We start from the raw sequence: 19,548 nt of genomic DNA on the forward strand, positions 1-19,548 counted from the left end.
TGGTGCAGTGATAGCTACTCCTTGTGCTACTGGAGACCTGCATTCTGGTTGGATTACAGAGCTGATATAGATTTGCTTCAGTCAATCGGAAGCCATCTTATTAATAAAAGTATAAGTATTTTTAAAGTGCAGTTAGTCTTATTTTGTTAAGTGTATTAATAACCCAATCACAGTCCGCTATCCAGCAATTGGATAGGCTGGCACAAATTCCAGGTGGGATAATAAGTGAGGCACCATAAGTGAAGAGCTTATACTAAAAGACTTGGTGTCTGCATCAGTGGGTCTGACTGTGTGGGTGTCATTTTCAGCATGATAGGAGTAGTGGGATCCATCTCTTGTGTGTGACTGGGAGGTGGCTGAAAAACAGTTAAATAGAGAATATTAAGGGTCATAGAGTCTTTGTGTCAAGGTTCTGTAGAGCATCAGTGCAAGGGTTGTTTGATTGGAATGGTCTATGAGAACTGTACACCTGCTGCAATGTGAGACAGGGTGATCGAGAGAGACAATGCTTTAGTATACTGGAAGCATCTCATACCCTGCAATGAATATCCAGAGCTGTTACTTTCTTTTCAGCATCATTACAATTTCAGCAGCCAGCCACTATTTTGGTTTTCTTTGTCATTTTAGAATTCAAGAAGCCAAGCTTAGATATGAGCGTTCTTTAGCAGGCCAGTGTGGCTACAGCACTGGCACCAAGAGGTTTAGAAGGGTCACTCTGCTCTCATGTTCAGTGCTAAACCACAAACGCTTTCAATTGCAATTATGCCTGAGAAAAAGGCCCTGCAGAGAATCTTTGTTCCCTGGCCCTGCTCCAGCCCAGCGTACTCTGTGTCTGCTAAGGCCTTTGCATTTTAGAGCTCTTACTTGGTTTGTCTCTCTTTTAAAGGGTTCCTATCTGTTTCCATAATCCCTATAATCTGTACCCATCAACCACAGGCTGCTTGGGCCTTGAGCCCAGCCAACACGCAATTTAAAAGCCTCCAGTTTTCACCAGTAGGGCTCAATCTCCGTGTGCTGTACCACCTTCCGTTAGGTTACAATACCAGGGAAGAAGAGCATCTTGTCACACTGTCTGGGAAAAGGGGAAGGTGGGCACACCTCAGTGCAGGGGAGCGCGGAGCAGCTCCGGAGCAGTGGACCTGCAGGTTTTTGCCTGGAGCTGGAGCAGAGCTTCAAAACCCTGCCTCAGTGAATAAAGCTGTGTCTGTATTAGATTTTTTCCTCTTTTTCCCATTATTGCTACTATCAGTGCCGCTTCACTGGCACTAGAAATGGTAGGAGTGCCAGTGCATACACTTCTCAACCAGTATGTCCTCTAGACCTACTCAGAGAAGGCAAAGTCGATGTGGTTATAAAAATGCCAGTAGCCACCAATAATACCAAGAGTAGGAATTCGGTGTTTGGATCTGGAATCGATGTTTTTCTAAACGATCTGCTCTAGGAATGATGGTAGGGATGTGCTATGGCCTGTGTCACACAGGACGTCAGACTAGATGGAAACTACTAGTTTATTAAACAAGTTGAGGCCTAAAGGTCTGTGTCCGTTTTCTACATTTCACCAGGATCTTTTCTTGCTCTTGGTGTAGCTTAGCATGAGCGGGAAGGTCGTATTTATTTAGTTGACTAGTGTTCTAGGGAGACTGGTCTCTTGCTGTAAGAACTAGGTTAGATCATGAGAGGGAGAGTCAGGAGACTTGCGCTGTATTCCTAACTGCTGTTGTCTCTGTGACACCTTGGATAAATCACTTAAACTCAGCCTCGGGTTCCCCATCTGTTCACAGGAGGTAATGTTTTATTCAACTTTGGCTTTGTAAAGTACTCTGTGACCCTGAGCTGGAGGTGCAGAATATGAAGATACAATCAAGCATTCATGTAAATATGTATGTAAATTAGCTACATCTGCCTAGCTCATGGAGCGTTGCCAATGTAGCCTTTCATGTTGCCAAGTTTGTCCACCCTTGTGCTAAATGAACAAGTATGTTATTTATTTAGGGCTTAAGAACTAGCATGGTATTTCATCAATTGATGCTACCACACTGAGCTGACTTTTAGCAGTTAATCACACATCCTCACTAAAGCACGTGTCTGGTAAGTAGGGCTGGGAAGGTGTTGTGGTCAAATGCACTAGCTATCCCAACTCACTGTTCATCAAATCCATCTCCCCACTAGGCGTCCCTATTACAAGGCAACTTGTAATTTGATTACAAAATAGTGTTTTTCAATATTGGTGACTTTTGATTTTACATGTTGGAGAAATTGTGTCTGAGCTGTTGCAATGAGGTCACTATAACAGGGTGGCCAACCCTGGATAGACTGAGCCACGCTTGGAAGACATTGGGGTGACTGCCCTATAGAGAGTAGCAGGAGGTTGCAATGAAGGGGGAAAGCTCAGGAAGCTGTGGCAGACTACGCTGAAAGTGAGGAAAACTCTCCAAGTAGGTAGGTAGAGACCCTGACCAGGCAGGCGAGGGACTGCAAAGGCCCCAGGCAGCAAGGCCTTGGAGAAGGAAGAGAAACCTTGGCTTGTGTGGCTTTATGAATGGACTTTGTTTTGGGGGGCTCAGTTTTAGTTAGTTTCATTTATATTAATAAACTCAGTCCCCAAGGAGCAATATTTTTTGACCAAGAAAAAGCCTGAAGTGAGGTTTCTTTGAACAGTCCAAGAGGGGAAACTGAGACAGGCTGTCTGTAGCATGGTCCTAGGCCATGAGGGGGTGCACGGGATGCAGCCGAGCCAGCCCATTATACAGACACGCCTGAAACAGTTCCTTCCTCCTGACAGGGCAGGGATCAAAACCCCAGCCAAGGTTCATGCTGCACAAGGCATTTCTCACTTTCTGGAAAGCGGCAGATACTTCCCTTGTTTGGGATCAGATTTGGGACCAGCTTAACTCTTAACAAAGCTCTGCCCAGGTGTTTGAAACCAGCCACCTGGATTCCTCATCTGCCCAGTGCTGATATAGAACAGAGCAAAAAAAAGAAAAAGTAACGCAATGTTTCTGTAGTGACCGGAGACTGGCAGTGCCCCACGAAGGGACAGTTCAAGAAGTTTAGGCAAGGTGCAGCCTGCAGGCCAGGTGCAGCCCAGAGAATTCCGCACTGCAGCCCGTCATAGCCTTCTGTTTCATTTTAGGGCTCCAACATCAGCGCTCCATCTTGACCCAGGAAGCCTGTAGTCTCCCCCAGCTGCGCATAAGTATGGCTACAAGAAGGCCTTAGCCACTTACCTGGAGCTCCATGTAGCACTCAGCTGGACAGAATTTAGTACCTTCAGAGCTCAGAGAGAGTCTTTCTAGCCACCTGTTATCCCTCATGTTCTTCTGTATCTATGTTGATGCTGGCTCTGCCCTGCTTCACTGGCTACAAGGGCTGTTCACTCGGGCCATTGCCTGACATTAGCAGCACTCAGTAATGGTTTTGTTGTTTCCTCCCACAGAACATAGACATTACCAACTTCAGCAGCAGCTGGAGCGATGGGCTGGCCTTCTGCGCTCTCCTCCACACCTACCTGCCTGCACACATTCCATACCAGGAGCTCAATGGCCAGGATAAAGTAAGTCCTGCTAGCTCTGCTCTTGATCATGCTTTGCGTTGATTCTCAATCGGCAGCAGGAGGAATCCCGGGGAAGGCCTTCCGTTGTGGTGATGTGTTGCAGACCTGGCATAAAAGTCATAGCGTTCAGACAGATACAATGAATAGGTGGGGGGAACAAAAACAAAAGGGAGAGAAAATAAATTAATTAAAACCCTAAAAAAAAAAATAAGAAAAAAACAGGAGGAGGGGAAGAGTAGTGGCAAGGAGCGGGCGCTCCAACAGGTTAAATCCTGCCTAAGGTCTGGCTGCCGGGTGGCTAAATCCAGTGGGCGTTGCATGTCCACATGAAGAAGAAAAGCGCCCCCTTGAAAGGTTCCCACAAACACCTCCGATTGCTCCTACTGTCCCAAGAGTTGTGACTCTGGGGCGGCGGCTCCCTTCCAGTGACTGGTAAAGAACCCAGGCGCCTCAGAGGACAAAGTGTTTTGATAATTGAGCTGCATATTTTGGTCCTCCAGGATTTCTATGGAGTTCCAGCCTTAATGTGAAAGAATCCGTTGGAAAGAGAGTGTTTATTGTCAAGCTGGGAATTTTGGACATTGCTTTCCAGTTAGTGATCTGTTCATCTGCTCTACCCCTGTGCCTCCTCCCCTCCAATGACACAGGGTATGGGCATTACCATACTGACTCAGTGCAGCGTAGAGATCGCTCAGTGGAGCTGCTGGGAAAACAGCATGTAAAAAAGAAAAAGCATTTCAACTAGGATTGCTAGACATCTGGTTTTCGACCAGCGTGCCCGGTCAAAAGGTGACCCTGGCAGTTCTGATCAGCACAGGTGACGGGGCCACTAAAAGTCCAGTTGGCCGCAGAGGCCGGCTCTGCATGGCTCCCGGAAACGGACGGCATGTCCTTCCGGCTCCTAGGCAAAGGGGCGGCCAGGGGGGCTCCGTGTGTTGTCCCCATACACAGGTGCTGCCTCCAGCGCTGGCTCCACAGCTCCCATTGGCCAGAAACAGTGGCCAACGGGGGGTGCGGGGGCAGCACCGGCTGATGGGGGCAGTGGGCAGAGGCCCCTGGGCACGCCTCCACGTAGGAGCCGGAAGGACATGCCAGCCACTTCTGGGAGCCACATGAGGTAAGTGTCACCTGGAACCCAAACCGCCTCCCATGCCCCAGCCTAGAGCCCCCTCCTGCATCCCCAGCCAGAGCCCTCACCTCCTCCCATACCCCTGCCCCAGCCCGATGAAAATGAGCGAGTGAGCGAGCATGGGGGAGTGCGTGTGACAGAGGGAGGGGGGATAGAATGAGTGAGAGCAGAGCCTTGGGGAAAGGGCTAGGGCAAGGGTGTTAGGTTTTCTGCAATCAGAAAGTTGGCAACACTAATTTCAACACATTCCTGCATCACATCCCACTTTCTCTTTCCCTCTGTCTCAGACCTTTCAACTGTAAATACATTACTGACACAACAGATAGGGAAAGCCTAGGTTTACCGTGAATACCAATTACATTGTCTACACTAGGGTTTTAACAAATTAGCTAACACCTGTTAAAAACAAACTTTTTCCTGCCAGTGAAGACAAAGCCCCAGTGTGCCCGGTGTTAGGATTTAGCCCAGAGAGCTTTGAAAAGAGCTAACCAGGTGATATCAGCTCTTTGTTTTTCAAAGGCTTTACCTGCCCTTTGGACAGCCCTTATTTGAGAGAACCTTTTGCTGGGAGAGCATGTGATGAGGTGGAAAAACACTGAAATGGCTAGATACGCAGATGGGCTTTGTTACCTGTGTGGGAGGAGTAGAGGAGACTCCTGGAGGAGGACTGCTCAGGCTCCTTTCATTATGAAAGAAGAAATGCCCAGAGGCACAAAAGTGTAGGAGCAAAGCCAAATGAACAGGGAATTGGCTATTAGCAAATCTGACAGAAACTGGAGAGGGTCCATTACTCCTTTGAAAGGACTGAAGCAGATACAAGTTGCAAAGGGTGTTCTGTGGCAAATCCCAAGAGCATTGTTATATATCTAGGACTGGGCTGTGTGCTATGGATGTGTAAGATTCTAGCTTTGTCAGAGAAACCAAGCTATAAGTCTTCTAGGCCATAGTGTGGGTAGGTCCTAGATGTGCTCTCATTATACATATATCAGCTGCATTGTTCCATTGGCCACAGAGAGCATGCCCGTTAACTGTAACGAGCAGGCCAGGAGTAGCAGAAGGTTCTAAGGGTTTTCTTTATGGTGACTGGTGTAACAGGAGCAAAAAAATATATTAACCAAGACCGGGACCAAGCACCTAGTAGAGTTCAGCTGGAGAATAGCTTTTATCAGAGAATCCCCTGGTAGATAAAGCTACAGGCTGAGGTAGTACCACATGCTGCCATGTGGGAAACCTGGGTTCAAGATTTCCACTTAGGCCGATGTGGTTAGCTGCAAACTTTACATTGGAGGAGGTGAAGAATAAGTTAGTGCAACAACAGCAGCACCTCCTGTGGGAGGTGCTGCGGGGTCTGCTAACAGTTTGTCATCATCTTCTCAGACGGAAAATTACAGCTGAGCATGTTGTAGAGAGAGGTGGTAAAAACCACAAGCACCTTGCTCAGTTGGGGAGTCAGCCAACATTAGCTCATCTCAGAAGAGGAGAGTTTTTATTTGGTCAGACAGTGGATTAGAGACCACAGTTTCTTCCTCCTTCTTCTCCCACACACATACACTTTCCAGGCTTTAGATGACAACGAAACCACAGGGAATGACTCTGTCTTATCAGAATCTACCCAAAGTCTTTCACTTTCCTGCTTGGGTTTGAACTTTCCATCAAGCAAAAACAGAGAGAGTGAGAGAACAAGGGCCAAGACCCCTGCCTTAGGAAAGGATTAGTCAGACACTGCAGGGACAGCCCCAGGAACACAAGCTTTCCTGTGGTCTCTTCAAGCAAATCACGTGTAATCTGTTTGAACAGTGTCTGAAACATGGTACATACTGCAGTAAAATAGCATCGTAATCTGAAAGCCCAGACACTACAGGGATGGATACTTTAGAAATCCATGTAATAATGATTAATCACAGTGAAATTTAAAGATGGACCTAAGCCACAAAGTCCAGCTCTGGATTATAGGTTTTCTGACATTTGGGATGTTTGGATGCAGGGTTTGGTTTGATAGATAACAAGGATAGGGCTCAGCTGAGAATTTGGGAACTAGATCTGAATTTCCCCCAAAATTTTATTGTACCTTGTGTTTTTTAGGCCCATTTCTAATAATGTTGTTCAGGTTGCTGATTACAGCCTCCCAGCTGCCTTTTTTACAGAGATAAATAAGAACTATTTTCATTAAGATGAATTTTCCCTCTCTTGATCTTTCTTTCTCTGACCCTGTGTTTAGCAACACTCCTGGTGCTTTGAGATATTTCTCACCGAGGCAAACAACAAGGTTATTATTCACAATTCAAAAAATTTCTATAAATTGCCCACCACCACACAGTCCCAGTGGAACTGCACTGTTTAGTCACTGATGCCTTAAACTGAGCCACCATTTCCTTGTCTGTTAGCTGGTTCTGACCCTCACTTTTCAGCCTTTATTGCTACAGCATATTTATCCATCTGAAATCACAATCTTCTCCTTGAGGTGCCATAATCAATTTCACAAGAACAAGTTCCATTGTTAAAAACAGTGGATTGTTGCTTCAACAACAGTAGATGAACTCTTCAGAGACAGAGAGACTGTGGGCATGAGGACATCCTAATTACAAAGAAAGGGTGAAAAGATCAGTTATAAGCAGAATTCCCTCAAAATAGAAAATTCTCCCTGATTTTTCAGGTCATTTCAGCTCTTTACAGAAACACCACTCTAACGACCCGCACAAACTTTGAGAAAACATACCTTCCTGCAGATGAGTTTGTTGGATTGTAGATTCCTTACATTTTGGAGACTTGTTGCTTAGTATGACTGGCTCTTCTCATCTTGAGCCTTGACACATCTTGTCTGTTTGAAGATCTTAAGTCTGATACTTGTTCATTTTTTAAAACATCTTCTGATTTGGACCAATTCAACACCCCAGCTCCATGGCAAGATTCAGGAATAAAGAGCTTGCTTTGGTGCTAAGCTTAATGATGGTGTCTCCTGCCTTATTTTCACAGAAAAGAAATCTGCTTTTGGCTTTTCAAGCTGCTGAAAGTGTGGGCATCAAACCCAGTCTGGTGAGTACCTGGGTGCTGGGCAGGGTGTGTGGATGAGGAGGGGAAGGGGGTTTGAATGCATAGATCTAAATCCTCCATTACAATGCAGCCCATTTATTCTCATTAAAAACATTCACTTAGTGTTAAAGGAAAAGTGTAGCTAAATGCCCAGGCCACTAGTCTGAAAGCTCTTAACTTGAGGAGCACTTCCCAGCAGGCATAACTGCTGATATGAAGTTGTTAATTACAGTCAGCCATTCCTGCCGTGACCCCCGCTATGTGTGGGAAAGCCCCGTGTCTGTCTGTCAATTCATGTTTCAACCGGCTGCATTACTGGTTTAACAACCAGAAGGAAAATGCTAAAATCCCTGTTTTAAAATGCCTTGGGTAGAGCCAAGAGCGTGACAGCAAACGTGGAACAAGGAGATTACTATGCAGAGGTTAAACCTTTAGGGGTTTGTGAGCTAAATAAGGAACTGGAAACATGTGTCTGCACATAGAAGAAACTTGAAGTATAATAACCATACATAGAGAATTAATCCTTCAGTGCAGATTGAAAAGATCCTTATGGGATATCAGATGCATCTGGCTGTCTAATCAGCTTGTGCCTTGGCACTACTTAGTGCATTTAGTATATCACCCTCACAAATACATTAGGCCAATGCATAGCCTTGATTGACTGTTATGCAGTTTAGACTCTAATTGAATTAATTCTGGAACTGAATGAGAGTCTTAGCATTAGACTTGTCTACCCAGGGCTGATAGCACTGGGGGAGCTGACCCAGTAAAAGAGTGGGATATTTTTTGCAAAATTTCCCTATTGTAGCCCATACAAAAAGGGCTTTTGCTTAGCAGTTCTCTGCTGTGAGAGAGGAAGCAAGCAGGTAGGTTGCATACTTTTTTTTTTTTTTTTTTTTTTAAAGGTGACAACTCTCCCTCAAGTCCAACCCAGGGGAGGGAAATTTCCTCAGTGTCATTTTGGTCTATTGAAGTCCCTGTAGACAGCCAGGTTGTCTGCTAGTGAGGTGGGAGCTAATGCTGCATACACAGTGCTCTTGATTTCACTAGGACCACAGGCAGAAATAAAATATCCCCATATGTGCATATGCAGGACTGGGTCCTTCATTGTAATGAAGATGCCCTCGAGTTCCTCAGAGCACTTTGTGACATCTGGCCATGAGCTGTAACTTGTTTATTTCAGCAAGTTACAGTGCCTTTGACTTATTTTCCTTTTCAGACTGCATCCCTTTACGGTGCTATTCACCCTTCCCCATCCCCCTCGTGAGTGGAAAGGCCCCTAAGATGTTGCCTGAATACCAATTTCTCCCAGCTGAAAGGGCGAAAACCACATTACACAATTGTCTCATTTCAAGTGTCTGGTGTGCCCAGCTGTGTGGGCCTCAGAATGGCTCTGCTGTGTCAGTGCGAATCGCACAAGCTGGCAGGATACTGAGCGCTCTCCTCTGAGGTGCACATTTTATATCGAAGGATAAGATTTCCTAACCACCCCACACCCAAGGAACCAAATTCAAACAGAGCTGCCTGAGACGAGCCCCTTCTTAGTATTCTTTATTTAGGCAAGTAAGGGTTTGCCGATTTTCAGATTTTGAAATCTGGTTTCATTCTGATTAGAAACGAAAACCACAAATTTTGAAATTCTCTTTGAAAGGGAAAGCCCTCGGGTCCTGTGATTCTAGGGCAGTCCACCTGGCTGGCTGCCCTGGGGCCATAACACTGGAAGCCCCGTGGTCCCCAAATGCAAGGCAGTCTGCCTGACCGGGTGCCTGGAGCTATGGACCCTGGAAGTCCCGGGGTTCCCAGCATTGGGGCCATCTACATGGGTGGTGTTCTCCCCTGGGGCCATGGATGCTGGAAATCTGGGCTGCCAAGGAGCTAGGTGGGTGAGCTCACAGGAAACTGCATGGGTTCTGGAGGAACTAGGTCAAAATTGAAACATTTCAATTATGACAAATTGGTAAATTTCAGCAAAAACTCTTTTGTCAGAATTTTTCCAACCAGCTCTATTAATTAGGCTTGGCTGTGTTTGCTCCCATAAAACTTTGCCAACATATAAACATTTATCCAATAGATGGCTTGTTATTTCTGGCAGTAGCCTGCACTCTCTATTGTGGCTAAGACAAGACCCATCATATTCCATTAAGATCTGATGTGAAGATTTTGGCATCCGCTCTGGGCAGCTAAGAAGGTTGGAGATCAGAAAGCCACTTTCTCCAGAAATTCACAGAAACCTTAAATCCCAAGGCAGTGAAGCTGAGAAGATAATACTACTACTTAGCCTTTATCTAGTGCTTTATATTTTCAAAGCACTGGTCGAACATTAATTGAGGAGGCTTAATTAAAGAGAGGCCCAAGTACTTGTTTCAGTTATATGGGTGCAGCTGTCTTGAAGCCACTGGGACTGCTCTAGCACAACAGAGCTGAGAATGAGTAAGATTTCACACACCGACTACGGCCTTGTACGACACTAGAAAGGGGTTTGCCAGTATGGCTATCCTACCGAGCCCACCTAGTGGAGGCACGGATATGCTGGCAAGAGCTCTTTGGCTGGTACAGCTTATACTAGTCCCCTGAACAAAATAAGCTCTCCTGGCAAAAGGACTGTTTCACTCAGGTAGCTCCTCACAATGCTGTTTTTTCAAATGGGTGTGAGGACTTGCTACTCTACCTGGCATCTCGCACGGAAAGAGACGCTTACAAATCAGGCTACAGACGTCCACTCGGAAACATGCGAGTATGATTATGGCAAATTAGCTTTGAGAGGTGAAGATCCAGTTCAGGGATTCCTTCTGTTTTCTTACCCTAACAATGCACAAGAAACTTTTATTACAATAGGCTTTACTCTGAACTGGACCTAGGGAGATAAGTAACCTAGTGAAGACAAAATACGTGGTGACTGTTAAATCTGAAAATACTCTGAGGTATACGTAACTTGTAGAGCGGGTGCTTAGCTCTCCAGCAGTCACTGGCCATGATCCCTTGAGCCAGATCAGCGAGACTCTGTCATTGCCTAACTTGCTTGTACATTAAGAGGAATACTCATTCTGTCAGGTTCATTATAGTACCGTTGGCTTCTTGTCTGCTCTAAAGCATCCCAGGCACTTTGGTGAGGTGAGGGAGCACTGTATAAATTATCCTTCATTACAAGAGTCTTCTTGGGGATCTTTAGTCTTCCTCTTACCCTGGATGCTAGTGGCTGGACATTGTATTTTGTATTCAGCTGCTTGTACTTTGTGTTGGCAGCTTGTAATTTCTTTATGCAGGGGACTCCATGCCTCACAAGCTGAGACACGCATTTAGTTTGCTGCAGTAGCTCTCTTTTCCAATCAGCCCATGTTGTTCCTTGGAGATCAGTACCACCACAAGGTTTTCGTGTTCTGCATGTATCTCTGCAATGGGGTGTGGCCCACACAACAGACCCTCACTGAAAAGGAAAATGCACGGTTCAGGACCTCAAACCCAGTGTTACCTTTAAACTCTTTCCCCCTTGCTAACCCTCTCTGTGTCCTGTGCAGGAACTCAGTGAGATGATGTACACAGACCGGCCAGACTGGCAGAGCGTGATGCAGTACGTGGCCCAGATTTACAAGTACTTTGAGACCTGAGCCCCAGAGCAGAAGGTGGGCAGACATGGGGAAGAGACAGAAGAATGCCACGGAAGCACTTGATCACTTTAAAAAAAGCCTCTTTTCTATTCCATGAGCCAGCCGAGGCTCCTAGGTCGCAAGGAAAGCTCTTCCACAGTTCTGATCACATCTCCGTAACCTCAGACTGCAACCAAATAAAAATCCATTGTCCACCTTTACAAACCAAATACAGCTGTAAGTTTATTTCAACATGGAAACTACAAAGGGTTTTCTGACATTGTGGGATATTTCTGAAGATGATGCCCTTGTGCTTGATAATGATTGCCTTTCAAACCAGACTCTGCCAGCTGGAGACTTGCCACGGAACGAAGTGAATGCAACATGTACTTTGTAAATCAGTGCCTGAAGTAATGCTAGCACTCAAGGGATGCTGGCAGAGTATCGTTAATGAACCAGTTGACAACAGTGCTCCTCTAACACAGTTACAAATAGACGCCTAACTCAGATGGACACACATCCCAAGTGAGCCCCTCTCTCTCCTCCTTTTCCCATATGTTTTATATATACATACCAAGACAGATATATACACACACACACACACACACACACACACACACACACACGCGTGTAGAGCCTCACACTTCCGGAGATTGACTTACTCTGGCACACTAAGACAGACCTACACACTAGTTTGCCTGACTTAGGTCAGCCTGCAGGATCTGCAACAGGGTCTTTTTCTGACTCAGAGGCCACCCCATGTGCTATCACCAGTCAGCCATAGGTACAAAAGGGAACTAGTAGGTGCTGTGACTCCATTCCTGGTCGAACAAAGGTAACCCGCTTTGATTTGTGAGAAAAATCACCTCATTGCTTCAGTGATAAACCTTTTAGGGAGCCAGAACCCTGATACATACCAGCTGTCTGCGCCGGCACAGTCCTTTCTGTAGTGCTGCAAATGCAACTAGTTAGTATTATTACACAAGGCACAAATAACCAGGCAGTGACTCGTTAAACCTGAGTAACCTGTGATATCTCGGAGCTACACATTTGCAGCAGGTTTGTGTAGCGTAAACTCATTACTCCAGGTTGTACCTAAGTAATCTGCAAGAATGTGTAAATACTTGTTACTTACTACCCAGAAGGCCTTGTTAGCTGTGCCCTGGGCAGAGAAGTGACATGCATAGGTTATTACTGTATGTTTAGACTTGAGGTTACTGTGTAAAAGAACACACAAGATTAATACCAATGGCAACATGCAACTGTATTCCGTAAGTTACAGCGAATGTAGCTGGCAACTCTTCGTTGTGTCACTGAAGCCAGAGCTAAGCCTATGGGATCCCAGCGATCCTGCTGATATCTCCTGGTGTAAGCAGGGTTTAATTTGTCACTGTACATGCCTCTTTGTATTTGGCCCCATAAACTTGAATCTTCCATTTGCTCTCAGATGGTCTCTCAGAATGTGCTCTGTGTGTGTGTGATCTACCCTAGGGCAGCTCTGCTGCCCCAGGTTGTGCTGATAAAAGAAAATGGTTGTTTACTTCCAATGTTTAACCTTGTGGCCCAGTCCTGATGCCTCATGAATAATGATCACCCACAGCTAAGGGTCATTCTCCTCCCTTACCTAGCTCATTTCAAACCTTGGGTTTCTCATTGTAAACAACTCGAGTTCTTCCCTAGTGATAGATGTTAATCCCCAGCCTTGGATTTATATTTAGAATTTGGATCTTGTTGGTTTTTCCTAAATGTCTCTAATTTAAGCCCTTGTTTCCATGAGTTTTGTCTGTAAATGGATGTGGTTCTGGGTGCCACTGCAGTACCCAAGGCAGCTTCCCAAGAACTGGGGGAAGAGAAGGGAAGGGTCAGGCTGCTGTCATGTAGACCCTGCACCCAAGAGGGAGGGCAGACCACTTGGCCATGAATTCACCTAAGGGGTCGTGCTCAGACGGCACAACTCAGTCCCATGCAAAATCTATAGGCCGCATACAGGTATGTGAGGTGCACCTGTTCCTGGAACAGGCTAGTTTAAAAGTCTGATCCTTGGCAGAACTCACTCCCTGCATGTACTGATGGTGAGAGGTTGGTATGTTCAGGAGGTCTTAAGTGCAGGTCACTCACCACACTTGCTATCACTTTTTGAAATCAGATAACTACTGGGAGGCATGTAACAGGCTCAGCAGCACAGCAGGTGCATTTATCTGGATCTGAAGCAAGGACAGAACTTAAGCAGTTAGACTAATCCTGGGGGAGAGGAGCGGTTGATTTATCCTCTAGTATGTTATGCCTGGACTGTATTGGCAAGGAGGCCTAAAACATCCCAGTTTTAAGATTGTTCTGAGATGGGGTCTATTTCTGTCATTTCCTGTAGTTCTTACAATTATTGTAATGGGACTGGATCCCTGTTTTGTTGCCAGCTGTCTCAGCAGAAGGAGACTAAGCCAGCAAGAGTTGAATTTAGGTCCTGATGGAGGCTGCAAGCTTTGGAACAGTGTCAAAAAGAGAGACTTTAAGCTCTTAAAGGTATTTCTTGTTAGTCAATTTGTTTCTCCTTAATGATGCAGGCAGGATTTGGGGAGGGGTGGGAATGGCCCTGAACAATGAGCAAACTGAACAGAGGAGGTGACGGAAGTCCAGCTTACAACTATCTTTCATGAAAGGCGCGAGGAATTCAAGTCTCCGAGAGACTTGTGAGAGTCCTTGTAACAGGAACAAGAAGTGGCACAAACTTAACTCCAGCTCCTGACATTCTGTGGGTGTGCTCATGTAGTTCTCCAGCAGTGGGTGCTGCCCAGAGCCCCAGCTGGACTGAGCATCATTGCAGGGTATTCCCAGACTGCAGTTGTTTTCTTTCTAATTTACATTTCTAGGTTAAATTCCTTCTCAAGTGTTTTGCAGAGTTGGATTTGGTGGCCGTAGAGTATGTGGAATGTACTGATTTAGCCATTTTAAAAGCTTCGATTTGGGTCTCCAGTTATGCCTTCATAAGAGGGTGCAGAAGTGTAACTCTGATGTTGGTTACTAAGAAATATTCACTTGTGAAGGGGTCCCTACTGTGGTATTCCATTCCTGTATGGATGAGGCAGGTTCCTCTATTCCCTCGCTCTGCCCTCAGAGCATAGTTCATATTCTCTCAGGGAGGGTGTAACCCAAGCCTCCTGAACTCAACATAAGGGCTTCCATTGGCTTCAGTGGGTTTGGAATGAGGTTCATGAAGAGGTGAGAGCAATGGCGGCAAACTCCAGAAAGCAGGTTAGAGCCAGAAATCCCATCTTCCCAAAAAGGTAGTTTTAACCCACACTCGCTGGAAGTGCCTGTGCTGCCTGTGATACACGTGTGATAAACACATGTATTGTGGAGTGATGACAGCAGCACTTGCCCTGAGACTTCTTCGAACATTTATTCTAATCCATTGCCTCCAAATTGATTCTAACGTTCCAAATCCTTCAACAACTTCAGACAGTTGCTGTGGGTTTGGTTTTGTTTTTTCCAATCAACTTTCTAGGGAAATGTTTTCTCAGGCTCTTTGTGGCTTTGGAATTCCCTCTCCCCAAAAATACCAGAGCTCCATGCCCAGGACAAGGTAGGAATCCAGCCTGGGCCAGTGCCTGGGTTTCTATAGATGAAGGCATTATTGGTCTAAAATATCGTCAAGCCCTGAGGGCTAGCAATTTAAGCCATTTGCCACTGGAAAGGGGAGATTCCTAGCTTTTCACTAGGACCCAAGGCTCCCTTCCAGGCATGAGAAGTCCCAAAAGATCCATCTTTGAAGTCCTGATGTTTTTAGGTCTAGAAAGCTCTTTTAGGTCATTTGAGCAGTTTTTACGTGTGATAGCTTTAAGTTTTCTATCTCCCTGAGCTTTGCACAGCTGCAGTCCTGGGCTTCTATTTTCAAAGTGACTAGTGATTTGAGGTGCCTCCATTTTGGGGTGTCCAAGATGAGACACTTGGAACGGGCCTGATTTTCAGGAAGTGCTGAGCATCTGCCCTCTGAAAACAAGCCCCTTCTAAGTTGTCTTGAAGTGAGCACCCAGAAATTGGGGCTCCTAAGATGACTAGTTGCTTCTGAACGTTTAGGCCTTGCTAACTCAGGCTCCTGGCTTTATGAAATAGCCCCATAGCATTTTGGAGAAGCCTCTAACACATTCTTAGAACAGTCCTATACAGGATACCTGGTGGTGTGGGGTTTTATCAGCAAGTGTTAGTCTTGCTCTGCATGACTCCCTTGTGACTTTACCTCTTCAGAGGAATGCACCATTCCCAAACTTGCACTGATGAACCCTTTCTACCACACCATGTGCTCCCCATCTATATGATGCTCACTCTCTTGCACTCATGCACACATACATGTGCCTAGTTAATTTTGGCAGGTCACTAGACATGTAAGTCGATCCTAAATGCTGACTTTGGCTTAGCTCTTGAGGAAGATGGGGAAGAGGACAGTTGAGCGGCAGTTCCAGGAGCCCTGGCTGAAGGATTGCGTTGTGTAAATGTTGCACAATGGCTGCTAGGAAAGAGAGGACACGAAGGGGGTGGAAAGTAGGATCTGACGTGCAAAGTCACTGATCCCACATGGAAAGCACAAAGTATTTCATGTCATGGGAGGGGAAGGCAGAGTTGAGCCGTGGGGTGGGAGAGGGAGTTGGGAAGCCAGCCCAGGGTCTGGGCCTTCTGGGAAGAGCGGATTTATAGTGAAGCTGACGTGCTGTTTCAGAAGACATGCAGAAGCTGAGTGAATGTACAGGATGTGTGAAAGGGAAAGGGCAGAATTTTGGGTCTGTGTGAGATAGTAGAGTCCTCAGAAGTCTTGATGTCTGGAATTTCCTTCAGCTGTCAATATGTGGTCTGTCCTCTTTGTTATCACTACCGTCCCAGCCTTTGCCAGATTTCTGCTCGGAACTCCCAAAGAAACTTAAAGGGGACTACGGCAGAACTGGCTTCTTTTTCTCTGTTTACAAAAGGCAGCTGAACAGAGCAGGATAACAGATTGGTCCCCTATGCTGCTCTCTTTGCAGGCTGATTTTCTGGGAATGCAATTTGACTTTCCAGGCTCCTCCCCGCTAGCTACACCCATTCCCTCTTCTTTTGACAAGTTTTAGCAGTTCTTGAAAGAGTTGAGGGGAGCTGCCATATCTTCTTTGCCTCAAGCCTCCTTCCTGCTCTTGGTGGTTTTGTCAGTATAGGAATGCCACCACATTGCAGGGGCAACCCACAGGACACCTGAGTCCCCTCTGTTTGATTTGTGACCCCTATGGATACCCTATATCTAGCCTTGGTTTCAGTGACTGCCTTTCTCTCACTTTCTAGTTGGTAAGAACCGGAGAGAAGTTGGCTCATCTAATTACAGATTTTGTACCTTTCTCATCTTTCCCTGGTCATGGGACCAAGGCTTCCTTCAGCAAATGTCCAGGGAGGCCAGCTGATTGCAAAGCCATTCCATGTGTCTGAAATGCAGTCTGGGGAGGATGAGACCCTGTGCGTTCCTGTCAAAAGAGGGCTTGCTGCCTAACAGGACTCGGGTCACAAGCATTAAGACATTTCACACAGTTGGCAATAGCTTCTACTTCTCCAAACTGGAATTGCTTTCCACCAACTCTAGTGCTATTTAAGCTCAGCCACTAACACAGTGTAGAGTCCAGGCAGTAATCTACCCACCATTAACATTTTTCATAGCTGATGGTCTCTTCATTTTACCTTGCATCTGTGCCAAATTTTGCTGGGCAGTGCTGGGCACAGCATTTTTACTGGTTTTGATCCAGACTAGAATTTTGCCAAGTAGAAGAACCATCTCCAATAGTCAAGTAATTTTAGCTCTGTCCATTGGATACAGTTGTTACATCCATGATCTAATTTATACAAAGAGCACACTAGAATGTATATACTAGGCATTGTCAGATTTGGACATGCTAATACAGATGTATTTAAAGATTAACACTATTAAAGGATACAATGCAAAATCTGTGTAAAATTTCTAATAAATCTTTGTTTTCTGATGGCATCTGGTCATGGTGTTCTAAGTACACGAACACCTCTGTTTATGAGTCTGCCTGGTGTTGGGGTTCCATTCTACTGGAAGCAATGTCTGAGAACAATTGACAGCACTGTGTCTGGGCAGGGCCCTCCTGTAGGATTGACACACAATGGCTCTGTTCCAGTGATAGCAGAGCTGATTCTGAGGAACAAGAGAAGTGTGATCTGAGCTCAGCCCGAGGACCTAGGACCTTCTACATTCAATTGCCAGCCCCACCACTGAGTCCTTCTGTGGCCAAGGAGAAGTCACTTAACTGCTCTGCCTGTGTCTCCCCATTTATAAAATGAAGATAATCTCTATCTCGGGGGGGGAGAGGTTGTGTGAGGATTAATGTTTGCACGGGGTCCAGAAGAAGAAAAACACTGTATAATCTATGATAGGGCACCTCCAGGTACAATAACAGGTAAGTGTCATGTGGTGTATATAACGTGCTGATGACTGTTGTTTCTTGGACATAGATTGATGAGACTCTCTTTGGATCTGGAAGGTGGGTTCTTCCCAGCATCCTGTGAGGAGTTGATGGGGATGGGTGGGGGCTCAAATATGTTGAATCTACACGTGATGTTATAACATCCTATTCATACTACTAGGCAGTGTTCTGTAGCTGATGCCTGGTACAGGAAATCCTCTCCAGCAGCCATATAGCTACAGCGAACAATAAATGTAGATTATGCCGAGACTGAGCATGGTATCTGCATAATCACTAGACTAACATGTCTGTCAGCCTTTCACAAGCCTTTTGCTGTTTGTACAACAGTACAAAATGGGGGGCTCTAGAATCCTGTAGACATGGCAGTGTCCAGCTCTAATACCAGCCTTCTTTCCACATGGCGACTCCCAGATTGTACCCACATGGCAATGACTAGTACCAAGCATCGGCCCCTATCTTGCAGTTTGGGCATCTTCAACTGAATGGTGGTACACCCAGGAAAAATTAAAATTGGCTTTGACTTTAAAACCCTTTCATGGTGGGTGGCAGATTGATTTAATCTAAGGGTGTATGGTGAAAGGAAACTGCCACCCATGCGCATGATGAGAGCCAAGGCCAAGATCTTGGCATGGAAAGTTGCTCCTGTCTAGCCCAATCACTTGGCTTTTTCTCTTTGCTCTCAATTTCTCTCAACAACTTTGGATGCGGTGCAGTCGCCTGACTGTGTGCAAAGCTGGAATGCAAGACAGGATTGTGCTCTCGGACAAGAGGACAAAAAGCAGAATCCCACTGACCAAAATCTGAATGCCACTGGGTGTAAACGTTTAAAATAAAAGCCATGCAAAGGAGGAAAGGAGCAGACTCCAATCCCTACTGCACCTTCCTTTTTATCATGCTAGTATTTTCCTACCTACAGACAGAAGGAGCTACAGAAGCCCATCTTACTTCTGAGGAATCCAGCCCCTAGGATATTGTGTCACAGATGGATGAGCCTCCACAGGTTCTGAGATCTGATTCATTGTGGGGATATACTCAAAACGTTTGGCTGCTTCTTCACACCTCTTGGTTCAGCAAATCTGGGCTGAAAATCTCAAAAAATTCTCTTCCTATTTCCAGTACTTTCTGCTTCCAATCAGGTCACAGAAACCTCTTGATGAAAAGGCTCTTCCTTTTGCATGGTGCATTTCTGGAGACAGCCAAAATTGTTGAGACAGCCAAGAAAATGAAAACTCATGAGAGAAACAGTTAAGCAACTGAATCTTTTCCAACCTCCCAAAGAGGTTTGGGTTCAGTTGTGGAGCTGAAAGTTCATGGGGAGGGAGATGCTGCTCTCTCAATCCAGACAGGTTTGGCCATTCCTATCTGTGTGTCACATTTCAGCTCCAGATTCTAACCCCTGAAAATAGGGAATTAGTGAAAAGCTGGGCTGAACCTTCCCTGCAGCAATGTCATTATGGGGAACAACACTGCTTTGATGTTCTCATCTGATTTGGACAGATTATCTCCCAGCTATAACATTCTGAACTGCAAACGGCCAACTGCATCTTCTATGTTTCCAAACTGCTGCCAGGTTTTGTTTTGAAGGTTTGTTCCAATGGATTCAGGGACCATTGGTCGCAGCATTCTGCTGCAGACAGCTTCTGCCATGGCTTCCCCAGAGATCACTGGTCCAAGGTATGCAACAGAATCCATGCTGCTTACAAATTGACTCCTGGTTCTGAAAGTGGGCATGGCCAAGGAGTCGGCAGCAATGTGCTAACAGAAGCTCTGATGAGAATCCCAGCTGCCTTGGCA

The 19,548-nt window shown here is 45.8% G+C and overlaps 1 protein-coding gene across 2 annotated transcripts in view; it reads left to right on the forward strand.

Moving 5' to 3' along the window:
• The window catches only part of SPECC1 (sperm antigen with calponin homology and coiled-coil domains 1), a 143,526-nt gene extending 126,239 nt beyond the window's left edge, over positions 1-17,287 (forward strand). For both annotated transcript variants that reach the window (XM_034752290.1, XM_034752291.1), the window contains 3 exons: positions 3,437-3,553; positions 7,656-7,715; positions 11,228-17,287. In XM_034752290.1, the coding sequence (XP_034608181.1) occupies positions 3,437-3,553; positions 7,656-7,715; positions 11,228-11,317 (267 nt within the window). In that variant the 3' untranslated portion in view covers positions 11,318-17,287. The remainder of the gene's footprint in view (positions 1-3,436; positions 3,554-7,655; positions 7,716-11,227) is intronic.
• The last annotated feature ends 2,261 nt before the right edge of the window (positions 17,288-19,548 follow it).

This window comes from Trachemys scripta, chromosome 18 (genome assembly GCF_013100865.1).
Source record: "Trachemys scripta elegans isolate TJP31775 chromosome 18, CAS_Tse_1.0, whole genome shotgun sequence".
NCBI lineage: Eukaryota > Metazoa > Chordata > Testudines > Emydidae > Trachemys > Trachemys scripta.